We start from the raw sequence: 25,569 nt of genomic DNA, 5'->3' as shown, positions 1-25,569 counted from the left end.
TTAATGTCCACTTTCCATGGTGGCATGGGTTTGACGGTTTGACTGAGGACTAGTGAGCCACAGGCTGCACCAGGCTCCAATCTGATCTGGCAAAGTTTCTACAGCTGGATGCCCTTCCTAACGCCAACCACTCTGAGAGTGTAGTGGATGCTTTTACGTGCCACTGGCACAAGGGCCAGTCAGGTGGTTCTGGCAACAACCACGCTCAAAAGGTTTTTTTACGTGCTACCTTCACAGGAGCCAGTCTGGCAGCACTGGCAATGACCACGCTTGAATGTTTTTACGTGCCACCAACACATGTTCCGGTAAGGCGACGCTGGCAACGATCACGCTCGAATGGTGCTTTTCATGTGTTACTGGTACGGAAGCCAATCTGTGGCCCTGGTAACGATCATGCTCGAATGTGCTTTTAACGTTCCACTGGCACGAGTGCCAATCAGGGGCTACTGTCATCAGCCACGCCAGCGATTTTGATTTGTTTACTGTGTGTTAGATAAATACCATATCAATACAGAGAGCTCTTCAGTTCTCTGTTTTTACACTTTTCTAAAGTGGAAAAACTGTAGAAATTCTTCTTTGACAAATGAAAACTTTTATGTAACCCTTTAGCATTTAAACTGGCCATATCTGGCCTCTCATGCCTCCCCTACAATATCATTTTAAAAAATTAGCAGTCACATCATTGAAATCTCAAAACTACAAAATAATGTATGATAAAACAATGTTTTAACTTAATCATACATTAGGGGTTACGTTTGACAGAATAAACTGAATGCGAAAGGGTTAAATTAGATGCTTTTAAACGATTGGCTGAAAATGTCAAAATATTACACAAGAGCAGTTTGTTGAAAGAAATGCAATAAAGAGTTGGGAAGTGGATTCTCAGGGTTATTGCCCATATTTTGTAATCAAAGACATTCCAGCTTTGACTTTCCCCTATTGATTATCCCCTTTTTTTTTTTTTCAGGTAAAATTGTATTGAGCACTGTTTTAATTCAGTCTATCTTGGGTTTATTAAATAATATAAATGAAGATTTGGTCTTCTGGTTGAATAAAAAATAAAGGAAAAATAAACATTGAATAAAATATTTTCAGAGAAAAAAAAAATTGATTGGTGTTAGCAAAATTGAGTTTTTATCTTATTATTACCTTCACCTTCGCTATGGCAGAGGTATTGTTTTCAGTTGTGTTTGTTAGTTTGTCCATGCACAAGATATCTCAAGAACCGGTTGATGGATTCGGATGAAACTTTCAGGGATATTTATTCTCGTGCCTGGCACAAACTGATTAGATTTTGGGATCGATCCAGTACCAGACAAGGATTCTGGATTATTTTTATGATTCTTTTTACTTCACATGTATATGTGATGTTTCACTTAGTTCTCTTGTACACGCACACACATTTTCAGCGTTGAACATTATCATCCCATTTCCGTTGTACACACACACGCATGCAAACATACCCCTCTTTTACACACACATATACTCACATTTCAAACACCGTTTATCGGCTTTTTCACTCCTTCCTTCATTATTCATCTATCACCCCTTCCTTTTTCATTCATACAACGCTCTCTTTGCCACTTCGTTTCATCTTTCTCATTGTCATTACTTTCTCTCAATCATGGCTATTACTCTCACTACTTTTCCTTCACTGTATTAGTATTTCATCTCCTCTCCCTTCACCTCTCACTCAATATATATACATTTGGATTATTTTTGCATTTGAGAGCAGTTGGGTTCATTTTTAGTAATCTCGTTAGTGAGGCAGTCCAGCTTATTTCAGATACTCTCATTTAAAAAAAATCATCTCCAACTAATCATTAGGAGGACATTGGTATTGAGTACAACGAAGGCTTCAAAGCAGTTTTGCTTGAGAAAGTGAGAGGAGAGAAATTGAAGGAAATGTTTGGAGAGAGGATAGAAATATCGCCAATACAGGTTTGGTTTGACTAGTTGCCACTTGAGGATTTAATACAGTGTAAATGAAAGTAACTAGAGATTTTAAAAAGTGACTTTTAAAAGAAAGATACAAAAAGAATAATGAACTGTGTATTAAATGTTATACATAAGGAGTGGCTGTGTGGTAAGTGGCTTGCTTACTAACCACATGGTACCGGGTTTAGTCCCACTGCGTGACACCTTGGGCAAGTGTCTTCTACTATAGCCTCGGGCCGACCAAAGCCATGTGAGTGGATTTGGTAGAAGGAAACTGAAATAAGCCCGTCATATATATGTGTATATATATATATGTATGTGTGTTTGTGTCTCTCCCCCCCCACCATCACTTGACAACCGATGCTGGTGTGTTTACGTCCCCGTAACTTAGCGGTTCAGCAAAAAGAGACCGATAGAATAGGTACTAGGCTTACAAAGAATAAGTCCTGGGGTCGATTTTCTCGACTAAAGGCGGTGCTCCAGCATGGCCGCAGTCAAATAACTGAAACAAGTAAAAGAGTTAAATGACACAGCCTGCGAGTGGGGGGGGGAGGTAAGACAGTTCCTTTCCATTTTATCATTATATTTCATAATTTCATTCGTTATATGTTTTATGTACCTTCACTGTATTGTGTTATCTGTCCATGTATTGTCCTTTCTTTGTATGAGCCTGTGTGCTTAAAATAAAGAAACAGGTGTTGAGTTCTCTTGTTAATGTTTTCCAAGAGGACAGAGTATAAGCATTGTTTCTAGCAAAAAGAATAGGACTTTGTGTTTCTTTTACAACAGAATGTTAAGTGAAGAATAAAAACTACTCACAGTGGGTCTAGGAATTGATTTTGAAACCATGGTTTCATCAATTCAGCTTGGATTAACATGTTAGATAAATGGATTTTCCTGTCATCCATTTGGAATCAATAAAATACACATAACATGTTTGTACTAGAATCAATTCAATACAATATACATGCTTTTATCTTTTGCTTGTCTATAACTTCTCTCAAGTACCTCTACATCACTGATCACCATTTTCCATTTTATCCCAAGAATTGATGGAATCATTCTAAATGCTTCAAATGTTTACGAGAAATAACCCATGTCTCGCTTCCATAAAGCAATGATGGCAGAACAACCCTTTAGCATTCAAACCAGCCATATTTGGCACTAAATATTCTTCTTTGTTTTATCTTCAACCTCTCACACCTACCCTTCAATGTCATTCTACAAATAACATTTACATCATCAAAATCTCAAAGCTATTAGGTTGTCCAGAAAGTTCTGAGCGTTTTTTAAGATGCAAAAAGGGATATATTTCATGAACTGTACTTTTAGAAACTTCCAACTCCTCCGCAAGTTCTCTAGTCATGATATTTGAGATTTCTTTGAGTTTTGCCTTCAGAATATCATCCATTTTCAAATACCTTCCACTGCGACTTGTCAACTTCCAAACTAAACTCTCCAGCTTAAAATTTTGCAAACCACCTTCGAACAGTTGATTCACTTACAGCATATTCTCCATTAACTTCACAAATATTTTTGCAAGTCTTTGCAGCATTTTCTCCTTTTTTTTTAAATATAAAAGCATTACAAAGCGAATATGAAATTTTCAGTTATCCATTTCAAATGTCAATAAAGGGTAACCGGAATGAAAGATAAATCTATTTTAGTCAAGAAGAAAGAAGAGATTCACTACCACTTCAAGCAATGCTAAAACGAATTGCAAGTAATTAACCAATGATGACAAAACAGAACAAACAAATATTAAAAAAAAAACCAATCAGTTTTGATATGGAATGAATTTATAGTACAATGATAAACAGATGGAAACAGATTTTGTATGAGCCAAACAGTGTGGGTTTCTCATTCACCGATGACATTTGCTGCCAACAGGAGGTTGTGAAGAGCTTGCATAACAAGAGAGGTAACTCGTCACATTTTTTTTGTTTTTGTTCACATTAAAAGGTTATTTAGAAAAGTAATTACATAAAGAGCAATATAATATATATATTTTAACTCACTACTATTTCTGTTGCATTAATATCTAGAAGTGTTTTTTTTTTAAATTGAACTAAAACCAGTTAAAAGATGAAACATTAAAAAAAAAAACAAACGAGAATTTAAGGAAATTTGAGCTAATTTCCATCAACAACAAAATAAAAGTTAATACAATAAGAAATGGTATTTCCTTGTGATATACAAACTTATTTTATGATTTCTGAAATCAAATTGGAGAAATACTAATAACTTAATTTATTTTAAAAAGAATCTAATTGTAAGAAGAACTAGAATAACCTAACCCTAATAGATGGAGCAATTGTAGAGGAATTATTTGTATAAAAGTATCCAGAAGAGAAAAAAAATGTAAATTCTCCATTGAATCTACTTATTTATTTACCTCCATTTGAAGAGTTAGAAGTTAGTGGCAGAGTTACCTCTCTTATGGACATGACCCTATGAGGATTTGAAGATTTTTTCCTCCCTCCCAGTTGCTTGAAAGAAGCAAATATTCCCCTCTCCCCAGCCCTGTGGTGTATATATTTTGTTGATGAATGCAGCTGAAGGAAAGTTTTCTTCATACAGCAGAGCCATTTCCTTGGTGGAGTGTTTTTATCAATCTGAGTAACCTACAAAGGAAAAAGAAAGGAACATTAAATCATGAATCAAACAAAACCAAAAACGTAATTAAATACTTGAACCTAATCATAACTGCACAAGTATTAGAGATCTAAATAAACTAGCAACTGAGTCATATATATGATGGATATATTATTAAATATTTTTTGTATGCATTATCATCATCATCATCGTTTAACGTCTGCTTTCCATGCTAGCATGGGTTGGACAATTTGACTGAGGACTGGCAAACTGAATGGCTGCACCAAGCTCCAATCTGATCTAGCAGAGTTTCTACAGCTGGATGCCCTTCCTAACGCCAGCCACTCAGAGAGTGTAGTGGTTGCTTTTTACGCCTAGTACTTATTCTATCAGTCTCTTTTGCCGAACCGCTATGTTACAGGGACGTAAACACCACCATCGGTTGTCAAGTGATGTTGGGGGGGGGGGGGACAAATACAGACACACACGCACATATATATATATATATACGACGGGCTTCTTTCAGTTTCCATCTACCAAATCCACTCACAAGGCTTTGGTCGGCCCGAGGCTATAGGAGAAGACACTTGCCCAAGGTGCCACGCAGTGGGACTGAACCCGGAACCATGTGGCTGGTAAGCAAGCTACTTACCACACAGCCACTCCTGCACCTTATTAGCAAATAATAATAATAATAATAATGTAATTACGCATAAAGAAACCTGAGAATGCTTTTTATGTATGAAACTGATGCAAGGAGGAATTTCATTGAACAAAAGTTATGCAAGTTATAAAGAAGGGTCTTACCTATTTGCTGGCAAAAGTTGCAAGATTTCACAAAGTTGTGCTGAAAAATAAATATACATCTATGAATACATATTTTCTCAATTTGAAACACACACAAATATATTAGCATCATCATCAACATCATCAATTTAATGTTCATTTTTCCATGCTTGCATGGATCAGATCAAGTTCGTTGAGGCAGGTTTTCCATGGTTAGATGCCTTTCCTGTCACCAACCCTCGCCTGTTTCCAAGGAAAGTAAGATTTCTTCTTTCCTTGGCCAGGCATAGTTATGCAGAACATTGTAAATATATGACACTGCTTGTATGACAGTGGTGATCATTTACAACTACCACACATTGTCAAGACAAAGAGACACAAAGACTCTCACCCACACATACATGTATGTGCGCACATATACTTATATACACACACACACGTACACAAGACAAATGAGCTTCTTTCTGTTTCCATCTACCAAAACCCCACACAAGGCTTCGGTTGGCCTGGGGCTACAGTAGAGGACACTTGCCCAAAACACCACAGAGTCAAACTGAATTGGAACCATGTCCTTGCAGAGCAAACTTCTAGACACGCCTCTAGTGCCCTCCCCAGGAACCTATCGTCTTTATCTTGTCACCCATCTGCCATTGCTACCCACATTCGTCCTGACACCACCCCTACATATCTCTGCCTTTTCCCTTCATCATACCCTTGTTTCTTCCACCTCTGAAACCATTCTGGACCTTCTGATGCCTTTGTTCTCTCTCTCTCTCTCAAATACCCATTTACTCTTTTACTTGTTTCAGTCATTTGACTGTGGCCATGCTGGAGCACTGCCTTTAGTCAAGCAAATCGGCCCCAGGACTTATTCTTTGTAAGCCTAGTACTTATTCTATCGGTGTCTCTTGCCGAACCGCCAAGTTACGGGGACCTAAACACACCAGCATTGTCAAGCAATGTTGGGGGGAACAGACAGACACACAAACATACACACACACATATATATATACATATATACGACGGGCTTCTTTCAGTTTCCGTCTACCAAATTCACTCACAAGGCTTTGGTCGGCCTGAGGTTAAAATAGAAGACACCAGCCCAAGGTGCCACGCAGTGGGACTGAACCCGGAAACATGTGGTTGGTAAGCAAGCTACTTACCACACAGCCACTCCTATGCCTTTTCTGGTCTTTTTTGTCATCATTGTTGCCTCTGCTGTTTAGAATGTAAAGCTGTTTGCTGTACAAGCAGAGAAATTGCAATGTTGTGAGGTGTGTGTAACTCTGTCTCATTGAGGATTATTCAACCTCCCAAGAATTATTGATATGAGAAAATGTGCCCAGTACACACTAATATAAAGTGGTTGACATTAGGAAGAGCATTTAGTCAGAAAACGAACAGAAAATGAAGGCAGCGAGCTGGCAGAAATGTCAGCACACAGGGCGAAATGCTTAGCGGCATTTCATCTGCCGTTACATTCTGAGTTCAAATTCTGCCGAAGTCGACTTTGCCTTTCATCCTTTCAGGGTCAATAAATTAAGTACCAGTTATGCACCGGCGTCGATGGAATCGACTTAATCCCTTTGTCTGTCCTTGTTTGTCCCCTCTATGTTTAGCCCCTTGTGGACAATAAAGAAATACGAAATGTTAGTAAGCTGGGCGAAATGCTTAGTGGTATTTCGTCTGTTTTTATGTTCCGAGTCCAAATTCCCCCGAGGTCGACTTTGCGTTTCATCCTTTCGGGTTCAATAAATTAAGTACCAGTTACGCACTGGGGTCAATGTAATCGACTTAATCTCTTTGTCTTGTCCTTGTTTGTCCCCTCTATGTTTAGCCCCTTGTGGGCAATAAAGAAATAAGAAAATGAACACTTTGATTTTGAGAGTAGCAGCTCCTTAGTAGCACTATGATATCCCATCCAATCCATACCAGCAGGAAAAGTGGATGTAAAATGCTTTTATATATACCAATAATTTAAACTGTGGAAAAGAGAAATCAAATCAATGTTACGTACGTTTCAGTTAATGAACGCCATTTATTTGATAAGTGATTTCTGAAGAAGTGAATGAATACTGAATCTACTTAATGAATTACATAACTTTCAATGCAATAGGAAATAAATTACGTTAATTCACCGAAACATATGTAGCATTGATATGACTTATCTTTTCTGTAATTAAAATTATTATTCTTAACTCTGTGAGCATTATAACATATTGTTTGATATACTTGCTTTGGATTGGTGGAGTACTCCTTTAATAATTGACCTAAGTGTAACGAATCATATTTTGGTGAATTTAACCTTTACACTAATATACAAACACTATACAAGCTAGGATCCTGCTTGAAGTGCTACCAAAGGATGACCTGGATTTTACTTATGCCTTCAATTATATATATATATATATATATATATATATATATATATATATACATATAGGGTCATCCCATAAATAAATAATGTGGTTTTTCAATTGCATGAACTGAAAGTCTGAGGGGGGGGGGATAAACTACCTGCATCAACTGGCTATAAAAGCAGTAATTTTAGCTTGTCCTTATTCTTAGTGCAAGTTTTGAAGAGTGCAGTTCGATTTTAACACTTATCTTTTCAAAGGTATAATAGAAGTGACAAAGGAGCATATTCGGCATAATTTGCTTTATGAGTTCAATAAAGGCAACGCAACAGAATGTGCGAGGAATATTAATGCAGTATATGGAGAATCAAACAATAAGTGTCAGCCAGTGTCAATGGTGATTCCAGAAATTCTGAGTTGGAAACCATCCGACCCATGCCAGCATGGAAAACGGACGTTAATCGACAACGACAACGACATTTTAACTGAAAAAAAATAGGAACTGACATGGCAGTTTTTAATGTGAAGAGAAAAAATTTTGTACCAAAATTTAACTCTAAACTAGGGGCATGACCTAATCACAAGTACATATGGTATATTTCTATTTACAATAAATACAATATATTTACATAGCAGTTAACGCCAAGTGAGAAAACAAAACACATTATATGTTATATGCATTTTATAATTCCACAAGTCACAGGGACACTACCTGTAACTGAATTTTACACAGTTATAATACAAGATTTATTATTAAACATAAAGTTGAGATTGGTGAATAGCATTATACTTGAGATTTGAAAAAGGGGGGTAAAATATATTGATTTTTAGCTGCAAAACATGAGACCTGCATTATATTTGAGATTACATAGCACTCACTACCAAGTGGTTGTGCTGCTTGCAAGCAAAAATCGAAATCATAATTGAACCAAGTTCAATGACTGGCACCTGTGCCAGTGGAGCACTAACAGCACCATCCGAGCGTGATCATTGCCAGAGCAGCTGTCTGGCTTCCGTGTTAGTGGCACGTAAATAACACCATTTGAGCGTGATTGTTACCAATGTCGCCTTACTGGCACTTGTACCGGTGGCATGTTAGAAAGCATTCAAGCGAGGTTGTTGCCAGTGCCGCTGAACTGGCTCCTATGTAGGCAGCACGTAAAAAACACCATTTTGAGCGTGGCTGTTGCCAATACCTTGTGACTGGCCCTCGTGCCGGTGGCACGTAAAAGCACCCACTACACTCTCGGAGTGGTTGGCGTTAGGAAGGGCATCCAGCTGTAGAAACTCTGCCAGATCGGATTGGAGCCTGGTGCAGCCATCTGGTTCGCCAGTCCTCAGTCAAATCGTCCAACCCATGCTAGCATGGAAAGCGGACGTTAAACGATGATGACGATGATGATAATTGCAATTCTTACATCTTTGTAGATATTTATAAATGTTTGTGCATATGTGTGTGTGTGATTCTTTGTCATGACATATTGTATGATAGTTGTAAACGAGCATCACCTTCACACAAGTGTGTCCCATCATTTCTGCCTTCCATGAAAGCATGTCTGGTCACAGGGGAAATATTACTTTGCTTGGAAACAGGTAGGGTCTCTGGATGCAGAAAATCCTACCTCAATGAATTCCATCAAGTCAATCTGTGCTCCATCATTTATTCACACTAACATCCAGTAGATCATACCCACTTCATTTCTTTCCAGGTTTCACACATCCTCCCTCAGCATCCAGCATCTACGCTTCATTACCATGCAGCTTTACACTTCACACACAAGCACCATACAATCTCTCTTCACTCACAGAGAGAATCCCTTCAATGCCAGCAGAGATAATGGTAATCTGAACTTTTCCCATCCTGTTTTTATTTCACTCTCATCATTTAACGTCTGTTTCGCATGCTGACATGGGTTGGACAGTTTGACAGGAGCTGACAAGCCAGAGAGTTGCACCAGGCTCCAATTGTCTGTTTTGGGATAGTTTCTACAGCTGGATGCCCTTCCTGAAGCCAACCACTTCATGTAGTATACCAGATGTTTTTTTATGCGGGCCCAGCACCAGTGCTGTTGCATGGCACCAACACAGGTAGTTTATATGTGGCACCAGCATAGGTGCTTTTATATGACACTGGCACAGGTGCCTCTACATGACACCAGCACAACAAATTAAGTCGTCTATCAACTACTTCTAGAAAGCCTTCTGAGCTCTTGAAGGAATTCATTTTATGAGTGTTCTTTCTTTTAATCTACTCTTGGGAATCTGCTACATGCAACATGTGGCCAAATGCTTCATCAAAAGAAATTTAACAGGATTTTTGGGGGGGTTTTTTCATCATTTTTACACTGGATTCTTTGCTTGATTTCTTTCCTAATATTTTTCCATTTTTTGTTTTTGTTTTTGTTACGTTTCCCAAAAGCTGAAAAACTAGTATATCTCAATAAAAAAAAAAGAGAGATTTCATGATGGTATTTAGACCAAGGTTAGCCCTGATCAAACAGACAAATGGTCATATATAGGAGAAATTGCCTAACTGAATCACATCAGGAGAAAAATTTATTGCATTATAGCACAGATCTGTTAGGAGGCATAAGCACTTACACACACATGCACACATATGGCAGTAACTTCCATCTACCAAATTCAATTACAAAGCATCATACACACACACACACAAACAGACAGACAGATCTATCTATATTTAAATTTGTGAACTTGAAATATTCACTGATAAAAGCAAGTTCAGAAAGTAAATTTTTCTTTCAGTAATTTATTATAGTCGTAATGTATCTGTAATTTAAAGAAACTTCAAGATTTAACGTGCTAGAAATAGCAGCGATCACATAGTTATTATTGTAAGGCTTATAGCGTTCCAAACAGCCGCACCAACAAAATCACTTTTTTTAAAAAAAATTATACCGATATATTAAAAACGTTTCATTTTATTAAAAATAAGCCTCAAAGTTATACACCTATTTTGTCTAATAGCATTCATTCATTCAATAAATAATTTTTTACATTACGTATATAGAATAAACTGTGAGTTTTGCAAATAGTGAATTAAAAACTTGAAAGGAAAACATTGAAATGAAAATAGAGGCGAGAGAGAGTGAGAGACTGTTGCAAATGAAAACGGAAAATTTCACCTGCAACGAATTAATATTGGTTATTAAATCTACTCCGCAGTGAATGCAACGAATATTTAAATTTGTGAAAAACTTGTAGTTCAAATATTCAATAACTGTCAGAAATTTCTTTGAACTTGAATTTATAAAAAAAATTTCCAGACGGTCAAGCCTTTAATAATTGCTTTCTTTTAGTAACTGTTACATACCTAATTAATAAGCAGCTTTCTCCATTATAATATAAATATATAAACACATAAAACAGCAAAGAAGAAATGTAAAAAAGACATTAATTAAATTTGCAAGAAAGCACATACATACCTGGTCTGACTCGAAGAGTCGCACTGGCTAAAGCTACTTGAATAATCTGTCCGAGTCTTTCAACAGAGCAGAGGCAAGTCTCTTCCTCTGGTGATAAACCGTAACGTTTGCAAATGTCCATAAGTTCCTGAGATGTCTTTTTGATGTCAGCCGGTGTGAAAGGGTGCCCAGTGGCATTCGGTACGTTGGGGCCAAGCAGTCCACTGACCGCAGTCCGGCCGGTACCGGTCGCTGCTGCTGCGTTGTTGGCGAGCAGGCTTTGAAGGACCCCCAAGTGGAGCCGCGAGAAGAGCTGCTGCTGCTGCTGGAGTCGATTGTTATTGTTGCAGGTATTGGCCACCCCGATGTCCCCCCAGCAGTTTTTGTTGTTGTCAGTGGCCTTGAGACATAGCACGGGTCCCTTGACGCACCAGTTGGTGAGTCCAGGAAACGGTGAGCAGCCGTGCGAGGCGAACATCCGATAGCTACTGCCAGAGGATGCTGGACGCATAGACACCGAACACAGTCTGCTATCCGAGGAGATCCAGTTGGTGACATGTTCCACAAGTTTCTCTGGCGGCATACCATCTAAAGCTGTAACAAATGAAACAACCACCATTTTATACAACATCGTAACAGGTAAGTCATTATCAATTAGAATCAATCATCATCATCATCATCATCGTTTAACGTCTGCTTTCCATGCTAGCATGGGTTGGACGATTTGACTGGGGACTGGCGAACCAGATGGTTACACCAGGCTCCAATCTGATCTGGCAGAGTTTCTACAGCTGGATGCCCTTCCTAACCAGTGCTGATGTCGCATAAAAAGCACCCAGTATACTCTGTAAAGTGGTTGGCATTAGGAAGGACATCAGCTGTAGAAACCATGCCAAAATGGACAATTGGAGCCAGGTACAGCTCTCTGGCTTGCATGCTCCTGTCAAACTGTCCAAACCATGCCAGCATGGAAGATGAACGTTAAGTGATGATGATGATATCAAAATCTTGCAGCTATGTAATAACACATGATTAATTCAAAACAAAGTGAATAAATAAGTATTACATTTGACAGATTGATCCAAGGGTTAAACAGTTAAGAAAGATACTTTTCCTGACCTCAATCTTCATATAAAACAAAAGAGACAAAACTCATTCAACTTACTGTTACATGGGAATAGAGCGGTTACCGCTGCAATGAAGTTACAGGCAAATAGTGGTGAGATACTGGGCAGTGCTTGAAATGTTGGAATCACACCTGGAAACAGTTGGCAGTAGTCGTTGACCATGGATTTGGCCATGCAGCACACTGGTTCACTGTCACAGCCTCGCTCCTGCATTTCAAATATATAAGTTATAACAAGTATTAATGTACTGTATAAGCGTGCATGTGTGTTGATATATGGGTATATATCCCTGTATGCATATATGAATGTATTAATGTATATATCAGTGTGTTCATATATGTGTGAGTGTACGTATTTGCCAACACAATGTGGCAGTCCTACACAGGATGATATTACTACTTTTTTGATTTTATTCACCTTACTTTCAGCTGTGCGGATAATACCAGACTGACATGGTGCTTCAACTTAAGGACCTAATTCAACTGAATCTTAATTATTTCATATGTGTGTGTGTGTGTGTGTGTGTAAATAGAAATAAATGTAATCATTTCTAAATCTCTCTAAATATATATATATATATATATATATATATATATATATATATATATAATTATGTGTATTTCTTCTATCTTAATGAATAAAAATTCTTCTGATAGAATAAATGGGTTAATAGAAACCAATGTAGCAAAGAACACAAAATAACTGTGGTTTAGTTCCTGTTTTTAAGGCAGGAACTCCTTGAAATTTTGGGTATTTGAGTATATTTAAGAATTTAAGGAATGGAGAAAACGCATGTTATAATTGCATACTTTATTCCTACATATGTTTCAAAGGATTACAACCTGTGTGATCCATAGGGATCTTTGATATCAAAGATCCCTATGGATCACACAGGTTGTAATCCTTTGAAACATATGTAGGAATAAAGTATGCAATTATAACATGCGTTTTCTCCATTCCTTAAATTCTTATATATATATATATATATATATATATATATATATATATATATATATATCGTTGAAATTTACAAAAGATGAAGACAGGTGTATAAACAACAAGCAGGTGTATTATTTTGATGCTCGGGAAGGTGAGAAAGTCTTTTACATTTCGAGCCTACGCTCTTCGACAGAAAGGAACACGAAGAAATAAACAGAGAGAATATAAAAGGAAGAGAATAAAAGGAGAAAGAATAAAAAAAACTTGTGGATTTAGTGGTCCATCATGAATTGTAACAGATATTTTATATGCTTTTATCATGGGTCACCCGTTGCATGTGTGTGAGTGAAACAGAGAGAGTGTATGTGAAATTGAAAGAGAGTGTGTATAAATTTGGGAAAGATTGTGTAAGAATATGACAGTGTGTATGTGAGAGACGATGTACACATATGAATTGGAAGATGTGCATACATATAAGAGCAAGAAGCCAGCTTACAGGCATCAAGATATACCATTATCAGGAAAACCAAACATAGTCAACACACTATTGGTTAATGAGTTTTGAAAAAACTAGATATAATGATGAATCCAACAAGAATATAGCACATTTGTCCATGATGACAAGTATGCTAAGAGAAAGTACTTTATCACTGTTGGGAGGGGGTTACTCGAGTACACTGACAGCTAATTTATTTTTATCAACCCCTTAGGAAGGAGAGGGCAAAGGATCAGAAAATGTGGTGCACTGCTGTACTCAAGAAGACTTGTCCACCTAAACAGAAATGATATCCTAAAACCACGGTGCCACATAAAATGTACTGGTGCTGGTTCCTCGTGGGAAAATAAAGGTAAAAAAATTTAAAGAAGTGTGAAAACAAGGAGTGTGTTTAGATACCTGCATCCATAGAGCAGTACAGTCGAGAACAGCCGTACACTTTATTGACATTGCCATGGAAACAAGCTTGGTCAGCAAATTGACTTTCAACAAGGCCGCTTCCCCGGCAAACATGATGGCAAATATGCTGTTTCTTTCATTTTCCTTCTGGTCAGTGATGTATGAGCAGAGAATTTCGAGTAGCTGCAGTTCTTGGATGGCAGTGAGTCGCTGAAAGAGTAATTAAGAACAAAACTGAGAGAGAGACAGACAAACAGACAGACACAGACAGACAGACAGAGACAGATAGAGATCATCCAATGTTTTGGGGTTTTTTTTCCAGGTGTGATACACCCAAGACTACATTGGCCAATATATTTTTCATTTTATTGGTGTTGTTTAGTTCCAGGTCAGCCCTAACCAGGCAGGCTGATGTATGTTTAAAAGGATTCCAGCTATGACCATCATCATCATCATCATTATTTCTATATCCAACACAAGAAGAAACAAAAGGAGATAATAAGTGAAACTTTTACATCAATGATTTTCACCCAGGGTCCATATAAGATTGTTACTAAAATTTTATATAACATATAACAAAAAGCACCCACTACACTCTCGGAGTGGTTGGCGTTAGGAAGGGCATCCAGCTGTAGAAACTCTGCCAGATCAGATTGGAGCCTGGTGCAGCCTCCTGGCTTCCCAGACTCCAGTAGAACTTTCCAACCCATGCTAGCATGGAAAACGGATGTTAAACGATGATGATGATGATATTTCTTTTGCTGAGAAGACCTGGAAACTAAAGTGAGATCACAGCCACGCATGTCTGGCCCTGTTAAGAATACCCTTGATGCGTCGGTCAATATGATATGCTTGAGAAGACCTGTTGAGTAAAGTAAAACCAATATCATAGCTGGGGCTAGTGCCCACCGACTGGCTCCCATGCTGGTGGCACGTAAAAAGCACCATCCAAATGTAGTCAATGCCAGGTCCGCCTGACTGGCTCCTGTGCTGGTGGCACATAAAAGCCACAAACCAAACATGGCCAATGCCAGTACCCCCAGACTGGCTCCCAAGCCAGTGGCATATAAAAAGCACCATCTGAACATGGTCAATGCCAGGTCTGCCTCACTGGCTCTCGTGCCAGTGGCATGTAAAAAGCACCAACTGAACGTGGCTGATACCAGGCCAACCTGACTGACTCCTGTGCTGGTAGCATGTAAAAAGCACCCACTCTTGGAGTGGTTGGCGTTAGGAAAGGCATCCAGCTGTAGAAACTCTGCCAGATTAGATGGAGCCTGGTGCAGCCATCTTGTTCGCCAGACCTCAGTCAAATCGTCCAACCCATGCCAGCATGGAAAGTGGACGTTAAACAATGATGATGACTTTGGCTAATGTAGTTCTTCTATTTAAACAAAAGAACAAAATGGGATGGTCACAACTCATAAGTCTGCTCAACAAGGCTAGACCTGTGGTTAAAAAAATAAAAATAACAAAACAAGTAATGAAAATATGATGATGATGAAAATGATGGAGCAAACTGAAAGACAGACATACCTTTGGATTGCAGGCAAAATGAATGAAATCTCTAGAAACTTCCACAGTATAGTCTTCTCCACCTCCTCCTAATCCTGGAATTCCACCAGTTTCTTTCCTCAGGCAGCGGCTCAGGTAGTGAAGGGCCTCCCTTGTACACTCAGGGAAGTCGAGATAGCTGAGTCGCTTGAGAATGTTGGACATTTTAACTCCTGAAAGAAACGAGAAGAACGTTATTATTATTTTTATTTTCTCCTTACATATTCCAATACCAATTTCTTCATCTAAAAATATCTGAGATGAACATCATCTTCATCATCGTCGTTTAACGTCCGCTTTCCATGCTGGCATGGGTTGGACGGTTTGACTGAGGACTGGTGAGCAAGAGGCTGCACCAGGCTCAATCTGATCTGGCAAAGTTTCTACAGCTGGATTCCTTTCCTAACGCCAACCACTCCAAGAGTGTAGTGGGTGCTTTTATATGCCACCGGCACAAGGGCCAGTCAGGTGGTTCTGGCAATGACCACACTCGAATGTTGTTTTTCATGTGCCACCAGCACTCACCTCGTCTTTAAAGATGAAAACATTTTTAATTAGCACAAGAGTACTACTTTAGTGTTAGTATAAATGCAGATGTAAGGTATTAATAAATACACATTATTAACCTTGCTGTGAAAAAGTGGACATTAAGGCAGTGAGCCAGCAGAATCGTTAGCAAACCCTGCCAGAGTTGGGGGCTATGTAAAAAGCATCCAGTCCACACTGTGAAGTGGTTGGCATTTGGAAGGGCATCCAGCTGTAAAAACCATGCGAAACTGATTTCATCTCAGCTGGTGCCATGTAAAACACCATCCAGTACATTCTGCACAGTGGTTGGTGTTAGGAAGAGCATCCAAGTATAAAAACGATGCCAAAACAGACACAGAACAGTTAAGTTACAGGAACAAAAACACACCAGCATCAGTTGTCAAGTGATGGTGGAGGGACAAACACAGACACACAGAGTGTAGGGGGTGCTTTTTACATGCCATCAGCACAGGAGCCAGTCAGGCAGGTTTGGTATGGATCACATTCAGATAGTGCTTTTTATGTGCCACTGGCACAAGAGCCAGTCAGTGGGTACTGGCATCGGCCACGATTTGTTGGTGCATGTTACGTGCCACCGGCATGGGAGCCAGTGAGGCGGACCTGGCATCGACCATGTTTGGATGGTGCTTTTTATGTGCCACCGGCATAACCATTATCAGTAGCACATGCATAGTAAGAGCACTTTGTTTAAATGTCCATTTACCGTGGGGCAGTGTCTGGGGAAAGCTCCCTACATCACACGAAGGGTTAAAGAAAACAATATATCCTGGGCCTGGTGAGACAACTCACCCTGAAGTGACCAGGAAAGGCAGAGGTCAACATTTCACCATTATTGTGGTTTATAAATAGCATGTACACGGGTAACCTAGAAACTGGTCACTGACTTACATGCAAATAGAGTGATGTCTATTTGCTGGTGTGCTACAGTGTACCACATGTGAAAGTAAACTAAATTACAAATTAAAAGAAACTCCAGTAATGTGCAACCAATAATATATGTATAGACATACATGTGTGTGCATATATGTATATGCATATACATATATATATATATATATATATATATATATATATATATATATATGCATATATCCATACATATATGTACATACCTACATCTATATGTATACATACATGCATATATGGGTACAGGACATCAAAAAAAAAAAACGTTAAACACAATGAGAAATGAAAACAGAAAACAAAATTTTTCGAACGAAATAAACAAACAGAGAAACGAGACATGCAACATAAAGAGTATAACCTTTCGTCAGTTGTCCCTGTTCCATCTACTCCGCGTTTTGAAGGCAAGGACAATATGCGACTTTGTTGGAACAGTCTTTCCCACAAAGCAAATTAAATAAAATTTGGAATTTTTTGTGGAGGCACCTCCTCCCAGGTCTTCCTCTTCTACAGGTTCCCTCAACCGTTAGGGTGTGGCACTTTTTCACACAGCTATCCTCATCCATTCTTGCCACATGTCCATACCAGCACAATCGTCTCTCTTGCACACCACAACTGATGCTTCTTAGGTCCAACTTTTCTCTCAAGGTACTTACACTCTGTTGAGTATGCACACTGACATTACACATCCATCGGAGCATACTGGCTTCGTTTCTTGCGAGCTTACGCATGTCATCAGCAGTCACGGCCCATGTAGCATGGCGGTTCATACATATGCATCATACAGTCTGCCTTTTACTCTGAGAGAGAGAGACCCTTTGTTGCCAGCAGAAGTAAGAGCCCTCTGAACTTTGCCCAGGCTATTCTTATTCTAGCAGCTACACTTTCAGTGCACCCTCCCCCGCTACAAACTTGGTCACCTAGGTAGCGGAAGCTATCAACTACGTCTAGTTTTTCTCCCTGGAGTGTGGCAAAGGTTGTTTTCTGCACATTTTCAGTGTTTATTGCTCCTGAGCATCTGCCACATACAAAAACTATCTTGTTAGTTAGCCTTCCTTTGATATTGCTGTACCTCTTATGTGTTCATAGCTTACACTGGGTACATCTTATGGAGTTTCTACAGATTGAGCAGGGCCATCTACCTGAAGGGGTTTGTGTTTTGTCTACCTTCCCAATTATTAGGACATTGGTTCAATTCTAGTCCTTGCTTCCACACCTGAAACTTCTATAGTTCTGATAGTGACTCAGCAATTAGTGCAAGGTCACCAGCATAGAGGAGCTCTCAGGGACATCCCGTCTTGAATTCCTGTGTTATTGTCTGGAGGACTATGATAAATAGAAGGGGGCTGAGGACTGAACCTTGGTGGACCCCTACCTCAATCCGGAATTCTTCACTGTACTCATTGCCAACCCTCACCTTACTGACAGCGTCCCTGTACACATCATTTAATGTCTGTTGTCCAAGCTAGCATGGGTTGGACGGTTTGACTGGGGCTGGTAAGCTGAAAGGCTGCACCTCATTTCAGCCATGTGGCTGCGGTCATGCTGGAGCACTACCATGGTCTTTCCTCAGTCTGGGGTGTTTCACATCACCTCTCCTGTATGTGCCTTTGTCCCAGCTGTTGGCCCATTTGGTCTATAAGGGAGTTTAATTCCGCTGCCCTCATCTGCACCTCATGTCAGGCCTTTGGTTCATCTAGTATTGTGGAGAGGAAGATGTCTAGTTCCTTTTTGAAGACATCTACTTCTACCTTATGCAGGTTTCTTCATTTTTGTGGCAGGGCATTGAAGAACCGTGGGCCTTTAAACCCTAGACTATTGCAGTACCTGGTCCTGAATTTAGATGGAGTGGATAGTACTTTTGGTACAATACAATGCCATCCAGTTCTGGCATTTGTATAACACTCAATGCCAAAATTAGGTACAAGCCCTTCCAGAATTTTCCATATGTAGATTATTACATATCTGTTGCACCTTCACTGCAAGGAGTAAAGTCACAGTTTTCACAGCCTGTCCCCGTAGCTCATCCACTGCACTGTTTCAATCTTTTTAGTGTAGTGGCGTCTGACTGCTTCAAGCTCTGCAGTTAGTTTGGCACTATGTGGGGACCCTAACTGGGAGCAGTAGTCCAGGCAGCTGAGAATAAAGGTTCTCCATAGGGTCAACATAGTTTCTTGGTCTCGTTTTGAAGGACCTTGATACCCATCCTGCCAATTCTCTGTATCTTGCTGCCATCTTGGTAATGTGCATACGAAATGATGCATCAGTGCACATAGTGATCCCCAAGTCTTTCACTGTAGTGGTGATAATAGTAACGAAAAAAAAAAAGAGAGGAGACAGTACAGTCTTCATGAGAAACTTCATGCTAATTAGCAAGTTCTTTTTTTTTTGTCTTTCTTTTTGATCACAATGTTTGGATGAGTAGAAATATTAGTGACACCGTTGTGGTTCTCATGTGAACTTTCCAGAGAGACAACAGGCGTCCAGGAGCTGAAGTATTTATAGGCTTTGAAAGTAAAAACTAGTCTTTGGGGTACAGTTTTCTTCTATGTGAAATTGCCAAGACAGAAAGGAAAAATTGGAATTTATTACAGCTATGCATGTGCCGCTGGACTGTGCCGTAGCAAAATGGAAGGTAGGTCTGGTGAGATTGATGAAATGCTATAGAGCAAAGGGATGTAGATATGTGCAAGAGAGGTACAAGGGAGGAGAGCCTCAGCTAGACTGCTCTTGAGCAAGGAACATAGATATAAATTCTTCTGGGTTGGCAGTAGAGGTATACTTTTGGAAGGAAAATGGATTGATAAGATGATCAGAGGAGTCGGAGTATGTGATAGGATTGTTAAACTAAGATTAGTCTTAAATAATGTAACAGTGACATTTATTTCAGAAATATAACATCAGTGGTGCTTCTCTCGGGCACAATCCCAAACTACATCTCATCTAAACTAACTCTCTCCCTAATTAGCTGGGCTATGACCCTCTCCAAGACTTTCAACAATTGATCCAACTGCTTCATGCTTCTGTAATTATTTCTATCTAAGGCGTCACCTTTACCTTTGTAGCAGTTGACTATAATGCAACTACACAAGTCATTGGATATGACTCCTTCATGAATCACCTGGTTAATTATACAGGTAACTATACCACAGCCTACACCACCAGATACTTTAAGCATCTCGGCGGTGATTCCGGATGGTCTGGGGTTTTTCCCTGTCTTCATAGCTTTAATTGCTTTATCTACCAAGGTACTGTCAATTTGAATAGCTGGTCCCTCAGTTGGGTCAACATTTGGCAGGCTCTCTTTCTCCCATTCATTAATCAGCAATAAATCTGGTGGACACGCAAGCCAAATTGATTACATTCTCACCAGAAAACAGAATAGGAAGGTGCTTGAGAATGTACAACTCAACATTGGTTAGTAGTTAGTAACTTCAGACTTAAGGACTCAGACACAACCAGCTTCAAAAGGGAAGATATGAAGGCTTAAAGATCTCTTAAACAGTTAGAAATTCAGAGAAATACAAGTTGAAGTACTGGATGATGGAAAAGGAGGTCATGTCAAATAGCATAGAGGACAACTAGAAGTTTTTAAGAGATAACCTGCGAGGGCTACAAGCCCAAATCTGTGGCCGGAGCAAAGTTTCAGCTCAATTCAGGATGACATGGTGGTGGAACAGTGCAGTAGAAAGTACCATAAAAACAAAAAGAGAGTCTTAAAAAGACTGGGAAAATGGAGTCAGCAATGAATTATGTCAGGTAGTTAGGAGAGAAGCTAGGTAACAGGGTTATTTAGCATGGGGAAAAGCAGAAAGGAAGAGGTTTACCAATGTCTTACAGCATGAGGACAAGAGGACTGAGGTGTTCTAGATTACAAGACAATGTCTCAGAGAGAACTGAGATTTCGAAAGAAGTATGGATGGATAATGGTATGCTTGTATTTTAGTGATTCTGAAAAGAAAGAGACAATGAAGTGCTACTATGTAAAGTTATTAAATGTGGAGAGTGCACAAGAGAAAAAGACTCTTCCAAATGTGAATCCAACAGAGGGACCAGTTAACCTAGTTGACAGCAGCAGGATAGATAAGGCAATTAAGGATATGAAGTTAAGGAAAGCCCCTGGTTCATCAGGAATTACCACTGAGATGCTTAAAATATCTGGCATAGGAGGATACAACTTAGCTGTATATTCGTTCAGGCTATACAAGAAGGTGCCATGTCCAATGACTGGTTTAGCAGCATTACGGTTAGCTGTTACAAGGGGAAGCCTTAAATAGAATTACAGAAATATCAAATTATTGGATCAAGACATGAAGTTATAACCAATGCCATTATCATTTAATATCAGCTTCCCATGCTATCATAGGTTTGACAAGTCATCACTACCCGAGTCAATCCTTATTCAAACTTACTGACTGGTTTGAGGGTCACACAATTTCTTATACATTTCATTTTTGGCTGGTTTCTACAGCTGGATGCCCTTCATATTGCCAACCACTTCACAGAATACACTAACTACCTCCTCTCATGACACCAACACTAAAGAAGTCGTAATGTCTTCAATATTCTCATACATAGATAGTTTTACGTGCTTGCAATGGTTGAGAGATAGTTATCAGGTGCAGTCCTTTTCAAAGGGAAGGCACAAGGTCAGAATGGAATCCATTTACAGGAGAAAAGGGCCAAATAACATTATTTAAAAGGGCGCACTTCTTTTCCGGAGGAGGGGGTACGTGCCCCTCAGCACCCTCTCCTTGGGTCCAACCCCTGGTTATAACTGGTGACGTACTTGTTTGAAAGACGGTGAGAGCTCATTCTATCAGTCACTATTCAAACTACACGAGAGAAAACAACACAGCATTTATCAGTCTCATTTCTGGTTGTTTTAAGAAAACATTATTTATTTAACTTGTCGATCTCTCAGCATTGGTCTAAAGAGTGTCGGTATATGGAGACATGTCATTCACTTTATTTTCAGCCTGGCCTCTTTATCTGTCTTTAGGGAAGGTTGTATGGATGAACGACAGCGTGTACCAATACCGAAGGATTGCCTTTAATTTTATTACAGAATGGATATAGAACCAGAAAGACGAGAAAAACTAAGAACACGTATGAATGACAGAAGACGATTAAAAATAGAGATGAAAGAGAGAGAGAGAGAGAGATAGAGAGAGAGAGGGAGAGAGAGAGAGAGAGAGAGAGAGAGAGAGAGAGAGAGAGCAAGACTAAAAGAGAAAGTTTAAAAAATGAACAGAGTGAGAAAAACACTGATCGAATGGATGAATATTAAGCAGATCAATAAATAGATATGTAATAAATGGGCAGATCAAAAGAAAATAAGGGATAAATATATAAATAAAATCGAAGAGATCCAAAGAAGAAGAAAGGAAAAGGAAGAACAAGTTCGAGAAACGAGGTGTATAAACATATAGAAAAAGATAAACATATATAAAGAGATTGCATGGAAACTAATTTTAGTTCAACAGTTTCAAAACAACAGAAAACAAGCCAACGGGGAGGGCTCTACATGGTGCTCGACCTGCTAGAAATGGATGGTAAATCACCTCAAATCCAATAAAACCATAAGTAAAATGTCTTTTTTGTCATTGGACTGCGACCCCTGCTGGGTCACCACCTTCGCGTGAGCCAACAGGGGAACTTCTACATAGTTATGCGAGCTGCTAGAAACAGCAGTCAAATCTCCCTCTAATCTCATTCTCCTGTTTTAAAACGGACACTTTGGATAATGTGGTCCTTGCGCATAGGGAAATTATGGAGTGGTCATGAATGAAATGCTTTGATTAAACATTGGTCTCCTCGATCGGAGTTGACTTGTGAGCTAAGCAACAAAAACTACCGATTTCTCGTGAGATTTTAGTAAATTTAATCAACTCCAATACTAATTTTATCGACCTCAGAAGAAAACGTAAATTCGAGTTGGGTGGATTTGAACTCAGAACAGAGAAGGAAGTACAAGATGCTGCATTCAATTCTACCAATTTGGCTATCCATGTGTGTGTGTGTGTGTGTGTAACAGAAATACTAAAAAATTACGAAAATTAAAGATCGGGTCAGAAATGATAATGATTCTATAAAACTCCACTAATTAAAGGTTATAGTAATTAAGACTTTCAATTTCCTGCTCGATTGCAGAATGAGATTTGAGGGGAGATTAGGTTATCTGTTTTAGCAGATCGACCAACTAGATAGAAGCTCCTGGGTTAGTTTATTTCAGTGTTTAGAGAACAGTGATATGCTGTGAAATGTAATGAAACTACGATAGGAAAAAAATAGTTGTCAAGTTCTTCCTGTCAGCCATCCATGCTCTGGTTATCGTGTGTTTAACTGTAATAATTGAAAATCGGAGTCGGGGACTGAAATAAGCAACTTAATCTAGTTTTATTTATTATTGATTAACAAAGTTTTTTTTTATTTATTTTTTTTTTTATTACTTTATTCTCTTTTTATTTTCTCTACCGGACTATTATAGTATAAATGAAGTTTAGATAAGGATGTTAGTATATATATGGGTGTGTGTGCATTTGTTTGACATTATACTTCAATTCTGACAGCTGAAGTACAAGATAACCTCAAAACTAATTCGCCTCTGCGATTAAATGATTCGGCTTAAAAGGAGCACGGAACAATCGGAGTGATACCATAAAGTTGGAGAAAGACAACAGAGTCAACAGAAAACACCTGATCGTCTTCCGAATATCTATTGTTTGCCCCAAACTCATAAACACACAACGCAAATAAAAACAGTTTACATTCGAGAAAATTATTATAGATCGACTCCGATTGATGGAACAATAAACACATGTACTCACTCTCGCACGCACCACATGTATATTTATATATATATATCTATATCTATATCTATATATATATATATATATATATATATATATACACACACATAAAGAGAGAAGTGTGTGTGTGAGAGAGGAATTACTTATTTAACAAACAGGAAATTATTTAAAGGACAACATATTTTCAACAAGTTTTAAAATCCACAGTAAAATTATAAGGATCAAAGGAGCGTGGATGGAATAAAATGTAATTAAATGTGACTTGTCTCACCGTTGTTACATTGTAAGTTGTGAAAGGATCTTTAGAAAAGGAAGAAGCAACGAATGTAATAACACCGGTTAGAGATGTGACGTCACGGATGACGGTCAGAGCCGAAATTCAGTGTTCTCTAAATATTATTCCGTTTACTTATTTTTCCCGCCTTTCTTAATACGTTGAAATAATGTTTTATTTGAAATATAATGCCTTCCCTTTTCCCAGTTTTTTTTTTATTTTTACATATTAGTTAATAAAAGGTGACTCAACTAATCCAGTTATTTTTTTATGTAAAACGAGAAAGACGAAAGTTAAAGATCAATTAAAAGAATAACTACAACTTGGAGTTTACAATTAATAGCCATTTGCGTTGATGTAAAGTAATAAAAAAGACTAGATAAGTTTGCAGTAATAATAGCTGGATTTAAATTTTGGGTGCCATGAGAAGAAAAATCGATGTAAAGCAAAGTTACGAAAACTGGAGACGTGGTAAGATATTTCCATTCGTATGAAGCTTCACCTGCACAAGAAGACGCATATTTGAAATAAAAATAAAAAAAGCTAGCAGCAGAGACTCTTGAGTCCTAGACTGCTATTGTAAATAAATGTTAGACAAACATATCAGAAGCCAATTTAGCTGTTATTCCTGTTTTGTCGGCTTCGAGAAAAATAATAGTGTAATTTAAAGAACAATGGCCCACTCATCAAGGATTGCTGCAGAAATATATAGTTTCTTTTGTCTGTTATGTATTCCATGAGGTTGTCTAATTCCATCACATTGGGTAAACTATCTTATTGTATATATATCCCTGTAGGTCTGATTCTGGTTCCAAATAATTCCATCAGCCTTTCCTTTCTCTCTTTCCAATAATACCACTCTTTCATCGGGTTCGAACATCTCATAATTCAGTTTGACTCTTATTAAATTTTTCATTTTTGCTAATCTCTTCTCTATTTCTATATCCTTGCCGTATCTTAACATTGTTCTTATATTTCGTCCAGTAATCTGTCCTGTTTGTGCTACATATTCCTCTCTCCTCTTTACTTTCTGCTTCCACTCATCGAATCACTTATCTATACAACACTGGCCCAAATATTGCATTGGAAGCGAAAATGGCTATTGCTTTTGTCTTTGTAACTTCGTGTGTGCAAGATTGACGAATGTCTGGATGCTTTTGCAACCGATCTGTCACAAGAACTTTAGTCTTTATTCAATTAGTTTTAAGACACATGTTTGACGCCAAAAGACGAGCTCTCCTATTTGTCTCCGAATTATGGAATAATCTTTACTAAATTACTTAAAACGAGGAAGGCCGTGCAATCATTGAAAGGCAGCCCACCGCCGACTACAATACGAACTGAGCATATCCAAAGAGATGGAAGTTAAAAGATAGGCTGCGTAAAATACAGAATGGAAGAGATGTTTATTAGTT

General features: G+C 38.6%; 1 protein-coding gene across 1 annotated transcript; it reads right to left on the bottom strand.

The window, feature by feature from the left end:
* Positions 1–3,719: 3,719 nt before the first annotated feature.
* LOC106879053 (integrator complex subunit 15) lies at positions 3,720–24,229 on the bottom strand. Its single transcript, XM_014928477.3, has 7 exons — positions 24,152–24,229; positions 15,599–15,789; positions 14,063–14,272; positions 12,267–12,435; positions 11,123–11,695; positions 5,341–5,380; positions 3,720–4,562 (listed from the first exon to the last, which is right to left on the bottom strand). The coding sequence occupies exons 2-7, from the start codon at positions 15,779–15,781 to the stop codon at positions 4,511–4,513; spliced, it is 1,227 nt and encodes a 408-aa protein (XP_014783963.1). The 5' UTR covers positions 15,782–15,789; positions 24,152–24,229; the 3' UTR covers positions 3,720–4,510.
* Positions 24,230–25,569: the final 1,340 nt, after the last annotated feature.

The sequence above is a fragment of the Octopus bimaculoides genome, chromosome 5, assembly GCF_046866305.1.
Source record: "Octopus bimaculoides isolate indiv1 chromosome 5, ASM4686630v1, whole genome shotgun sequence".
NCBI classification, from domain to species: domain Eukaryota; kingdom Metazoa; phylum Mollusca; class Cephalopoda; order Octopoda; family Octopodidae; genus Octopus; species Octopus bimaculoides.
This window is presented reverse-complemented; position numbering and strand designations above follow the sequence as displayed.

What these genes read in the sequence shown, in the direction of transcription:
- LOC106879053 (XM_014928477.3), bottom strand. Translation starts at nt 15,781, where the DNA reads ATGTCCAACATTCTCAAGCGACTCAGCTATCTCGACTTCCCTGAGTGT. An exon ending in GACTCTTCGAGTCAGACCAG is followed by an intron (nt 5,381 to 11,122) that starts GTATGTATGTGC and finishes TTTATTTTTCAG; the next exon opens with CACAACTTTGTGAAATCTTG. An exon ending in CAACTTTTGCCAGCAAATAG is followed by an intron (nt 4,563 to 5,340) that starts GTAAGACCCTTC and finishes TTTCCTTTGTAG; the next exon opens with GTTACTCAGATTGATAAAAA.